This window comes from Balearica regulorum, chromosome 5 (assembly GCF_011004875.1).
Source record: "Balearica regulorum gibbericeps isolate bBalReg1 chromosome 5, bBalReg1.pri, whole genome shotgun sequence".
Classification (NCBI taxonomy): Eukaryota; Metazoa; Chordata; class Aves; order Gruiformes; family Gruidae; genus Balearica; species Balearica regulorum.
In genome coordinates, this window is record NC_046188.1 from 53096960 (window position 1) to 53102959 (window position 6000).

Here is a 6000-nt window from a genome sequence, read left to right on the forward strand (position 1 = left end):
TCTCACACAAGAGACCCAAACAGCTGAAGTTTTCACTGAAAGAAAAGCCGAGCAAGTGACATTACCTAAACTTCTGCCCTGGCAGACAAATGTCCTCAGTTTCTTTCTCAAACAGCAAGAAGGATGTTTTCATTTGTACACATAGTTGCTAACAGCAGCCATAACTTGGACAGAATAAGAAAGAGTCCCTCAGGCCTTCTACCTCTTCCCCTTTCAAAATATCAATGCTCTCCCTTCCTGCCATAACCCACTCCAAAATTCACACAAATAGAACTCACAAAGTTTTAAAGGAGAAAACATTAAGAGCATCAGTGGGACAATACTGGGTTTGGTCAGGCGAGAAACATATCAGGAAATAGCCGAGAACAAGCGAGTAACACACAAATGACTCCATTCAAATGACTCCATTCCCGTTACAAGGGGGAAAACAGTCTTTTCCCACACGTGGACGGATCCACCCACCCCGGGTAAGAAGTGCAGAACAAATGCCAATTTTTTCATTGCAACTTCAAAAAGCCCAAAATATTTTTCAATAGAACACCAGTATTTTAACATATTGAGGGTTTGGCTAAAACAAACCTTGGTTCTTTTCTGCTTTACAACATAATTCACACACAGTAAGTACAACCGTGTAAATGAGGCATTTTGAGTCATCCAAATGCCTTGCTTAAGTCTTGGGTTTGACTTTTTTTGTAATTACAGTGGCACTTTGACACTTCAGCTTTTGCTTTTACTTTTACAAGTAAATATAACAGTGCTTTGTGATGGTAATGAAACAAATCAAAACAAGCTTGTCATTTATATTTTCATTAAGATCATGCAATAACAGAGTGCAGCCCTCTGACTTACAAGACACAAGTGTGGCAGTACATGGCATATAGACCCCTTCACCTGCCACAAATACTGTATTTCCACAGCTCAACCTGCTGGAGGAAAACCCAGCCATCAGTATCTACCTCACAGATATTCAGCATTCGCTCCATCAAATTGAGAGGTCAAACCTACAGTAAAACATAAATGGTACTGACAACTGGCTCAATAGTCAGCCACATCTAGTTTGAAAGTAAGTAACAAGTGCCATTCTTTCACCAGCAAACAGTTCAGCTGCAGACAAAAGTCAACACACATATGAGTGATCTTTCTATTACACTATATCTAGCAACTGCGACAAAGTATTTTGTATTCTAGGCACATCACATTAGAAGAGGAGGCAACCTAGATGGTGAAGATCACATTCAGGAACCGGATCAAACTACTGTACAGAAGAAACTAAGGGCAGCAAGTTATCACTGCAATACTGGTTTTGCTGAAGCATAAACCAACTGCTCATGCGATTTTGAAGCATAATTATTCACAGTTCACCTGAGTGCAGGTCGCAGGCAGAATTCATGCAAGAAGTAACCGAGTTTATCCCGCTCTTGCTTGGGATACTGGTGGCACACCAGGTCACTCCGATCAACTGTATCTCCCTCTCCTGCACTGAGATTTTCAGACCTAAAACCAGCAGCAAAGCGCTACCTTCTGTGCGTGTAATTAGCACTATTAATCCCAGGCTATCCAAGCCCCCTGGCGTGGCTCCGATTTGGCTTTAATCTCTGCCGAGGTCTCTTCTTCCTGTCCACAGAAAGCCATTTAAACCTTGGCAAGCCTTTCAGTTTAGTGACGTTCAGTTGCAGATGTACTAGTCCCACACTGTCTTGGTGGGAAACACGCAGACCTGCAACGACTGGCCTTCTTATACACCCGGGGAAAAAAAGGAATGAAAAGTTACTTTTTCAGAGAGCGACCGCTTGGGACAAGGCAAGGGTTCCCCTGCACCTCTTCCTCCCCTCAAGCGCAGCCGGCTACACCCAGAGAAGCTCGCCTCTATGTGGTCCAGCCGCCTTCTCTAACGCTTCCTCTCCCTGTCACGGCAGGACGTGAACACACCGCTTGCCACCTCCACGGCGAATAACTGATTAGTCATTTGCGCCGCCCGCGGGGCGCCCCGCACCCGACAGGGCGGCCGGCGCCTCCCGGCTCGGCGGACGCCCCTCACGCGCCCAACGGTTCGCCCTCGCACCCCCAACGACTCCTCCAACGGCTCCGGGCTGCCTGGGAGCGGGGAAGCCTGCCGAGCTGGGAGCCGCTCCGGCGGGTGCCGGCCCGCGGGGGAAGAAGGGGCCCCACTCACCCCATGAGCCAGTCCATGATTGGGTCCCGCCGCGCCGGGAAGCTCCCGCGGCCGCCGACTCCCCGCTCACCGCCCGCTCATGGGTGCCGCCACCGCGGGGGTCGGGCTCCTCCCTCGCTCGCTCGCTCCCTCCCCCCGCTGCCCGGCTCCGGCTGGGCGGTGCGGGCGGGGCAGCCGCCAGGCTGCGCCGGGTCCCCTCCTCAGCCTGACACTCGCGCACTGGGGCGGCCGGAAGTAAACACACGGCGCTGGCGGCCACCAGCCGCCAACCCGGAAGCGGCCCCCCGCCTCCTGGGGCACGCTGGGAAATGTAGTTCGAACGCGGCCGTTAACGCTCTCAAGGCCTGAGGGGAACGGGCACGTCCGGGATTCTCAGGGGCGGAGGGGAGCGGGGCCCCTCGAGGGACTTCCTCCCGGCTGAGCGGTGTTAGTCCCCGCGCTGGGGCCCTTCAGTGTTACTTATGCCCTTCTGGGGGGGATTTCACTGTCCAGGACTGGGCCTCAGCGCTTCAGTTCTTGCTATGCCACAGGCCCCCGGAGGGGAGCTCCATATAAGGCCCCTGAGGCAACACCGGGGTGGTTACATTGCCCTACGTGCAAAACAAAATGCGTTAACTTGTAAGGGTGATGAAAGCCTGGAGCTCCCACAGGACCACCAGGTATTGACCCAAGCCACTCCAGCATGCAGACCACTGCTCTCTCACCCATTTTGGCAGAGCCCTGGAGCCTTGAGCATGGAACACAGGCTGGCTGTGTCCCTCACTTGCCTCATCCTTTCTGCTTCTGGTTGCACCTTGTGCTTCAGAATCTCCTCTTTGACTCAAAATCTTTCCTTTCTCAGTTCCTCTAATTGCAAAATTAGTCAATTAACTACTAGCTCCACAAAAACTGGGAGACTACCTGCCCACACCCACAGACAGCCTGATATGCACCTCTTTGAGATGTAAATGATCCTAACAGTTTCATAGAGAAATCCTTTCCATGCAAATCATCGAGGCATTTCCAAAGGCTATGTGAGACAGGGTGGATATCCTCTTCACTGATTTCCCCCATCAGCAGCACCTGCCTCGGTGGAAATGGTTACAGAGGCAGATCGCATGCTTTGGGCACCTGTATTAATTAAAAACTATTTGTGTTATGGAAGAGTGATGGTTACTTCATTGGACTCCCTGCCTTCACCAGCTTTCTGAGGGAAGGACAGTCTTTCAGAGGCTGTTGGAGCCATCCTCCTCCTCCCCTGCCCTGCATCCTCCACCCCGCCATGCCAGGTGCTGTGGGTGTGGGGGTCCCCAGGGCCCCTCATCCCACCAGCACCCACCTGTAGTCCTGCTCCTTCAGGGAGGATGGGTTAGTCTCCAGCCATCAACACTGACTCCAACAGCAATTTATCCTGGGGGTAGTAATGCATTGCAAAGGGATGTCACAGGGGTAATTTAATAAGAATGTGTCTTGGTTGTGGTTGTTTTGTATCCCTCTATCTTGAGGAAAGGTGGTAGAATTATTGTATATTAAAAACTGTATTGCACCATCATTTTTGGAACTGACCTTCCCTCTGAAATCGACACATAACGGCTTTATTTCGCCTTTCTCCTGAAACAAAATTTCACCCGGATAATTACTTGGCTACCCAGCAGTGTAATATAAGAAATGGAAGACCAGAACTTGAAAATGTATGTTGTCTGTGTTCAAACTATTGTCTGTGTAGGTTTAACACCTACATTTTGTCTTCTGATTTTTTGTAGTTTTAGTTATCTTTGCATTTAGAAAACGTAACAGGGGATAGGAGAGGGGTCTCTTGCAGCAAAACCCCGTATACTTTACTGAGTGGCTGGGACAAGGATTTTTTTTACAATGTTTAAAATAACAGATCAAACCATCTGCAGAAAATAATTATTCTTTATGCAGCCACTTGATCCAGTCATTATCTGCAAACATTTGAGAACAGATGTCCCTCATTTGAATTATGTTTTCTAGTTGCCCTTTGTTAGGAGTATTTTTGGCAGGGCATTTGAGGATGATCTCCATCCAATTTGACTATGGGGTGCATTGTACCAGGAGTAGGGTGTTTAGTCATATGACACATGTTTTAAAGGAGAGATTGTTGTCCCAAATCTGGGTTCTTCACCCGGTGTGCATAGAGCAAATCAACACACAGGGTCGAGATATTTGTTTTATTTCAGTTCTGCGCAGAATAGGACGCCAGGCACCTAACACCAGCCAGCACACTGAATGCATCAAGCATGCCTTTTTTATAGCAACAAAATGTAGCTGATCACTGTTCTTAAACTTCCTTACCCACCTTTCACTCACCCTCATCATACCTGTGCATTTTACTTTGTTTCAAACGGCTGGGGAGGTCTCCTAATTAGCACGCGGATTAGGCGCAAAGGGGTGTACATTTTAGTATTAAAAACAAGACACGTTAGCTGAGAATACGCTATTCCTTGATACTGTTCCAAGGCTAGATATATTTTATATACATTTACAATAAGGAAGGAATACCTTGAACGGTCCTATTGTTCTAAATCCTTGGTCCATTGAGAGATCCTATCCTGGTTACTACAGTTTCAGAACATACTATTGAGGATACTTGAGGCGGCATATACTTTGCACAGTCTTAACCCTTATTTTTCCTACATCAAATCCCCCCTTTGAGACTTAACGGACATATTTCATATGTCCCATATGTCCCACTCTATATCTTTCAAAAATTTTATTCTCCAATTCTTTTTGTTCAATTTGCTTCAAGAATAGGTTATCTTCCAATTTTGTCATCATAATTTGTTGGGGTTTTCTAGTCCTTAATATAGTTTTACCTAAATCCGTCCATATTGGCAGGCATTGGATCATACAACAACTTAACAGAAATATAATCAGTATGAGCATAGCTATCAAGAATAACTGTTTTTGCCAATTCAGATTAGGTAACCAGGATGTTAACCACAAAAAAATCCAATCCTTCTTGCTCTTTAAAATTTGAGGCCAAATATTTTAATTTTTCTATATCTTCTTCTATTATTTGAGAATTATCTGTTAAGTTGAAACAACACATTCCTTTGAATTCCTCACATCCATGGTTGTGTCTTAAAAGCAAATAATTGATAGCCACTCTATTTTCTAATGTAACTTCTGTAATCTGAGCCATTTCTTTGCTCAAAGCTGCTAGAGTCTGGGAAGTATAGTTTATGTTTTTGACCAATGCACAGGTGATTCTCTTTATTGTATGATAGTTCATGGCTACTCCTACTCCCAGCATTAAGACTGCTGCAGCCTTCATTTCACTCGGGCTCCAAGGAGTTACTTGTGAGTCACAATTTGGGGACAAAATTTGAGCTTGTCTTTTCTGTCTTTTATCTATCTTTTCTTGAAGACTTTTCTTACTGGGAAGCCAGGATGTCAATCTTCCTATAGAACATGGTTCTGCAGTCACATTAGCAGGAATATACGAGTAAGCTCTCTTTCCACAGAGGAGGAACCATCCTAAGGGGAGTTTCATATGGGACCAGGCATAGCTTGCTAGCTCAGTTCTATTATACTTCAAAGGGGGTTCAAAGCAAGATAAATTCTCACATTTTGTAGGTAAGGCACAATTTATGAACCATACACAGCTTTCTGCAGGGAACATGCCTCTCACTTTTACTCTAAGCATTCCCTTATCACATATTTTTGTAAGTTTTCCCCAACTATATATACTACTCTAGGTTACATTAATGTCAAAGGATTTCAGCATTGTATAATTTTTCAAAAGAGGGGGGAGGTGTTGGTGTTCATAACAAACAGGAGGTAAACACTTCTACAGAAATTCCATCTGCTAAGCAAAAGAAAGT

General features: G+C 46.0%; 1 protein-coding gene across 1 annotated transcript in view; it reads right to left on the bottom strand.

The window, feature by feature from the left end:
• Positions 1-2408, bottom strand: part of MOB2 (MOB kinase activator 2) — a 115840-nt gene extending 113432 nt beyond the window's left edge. The window contains exon 1 of the mRNA XM_075754931.1: positions 2174-2408. Within this exon, the coding sequence (XP_075611046.1) occupies positions 2174-2190 (17 nt within the window). The 5' untranslated portion in view covers positions 2191-2408. The remainder of the gene's footprint in view (positions 1-2173) is intronic.
• Between the last annotated feature and the right edge of the window lie 3592 nt (positions 2409-6000).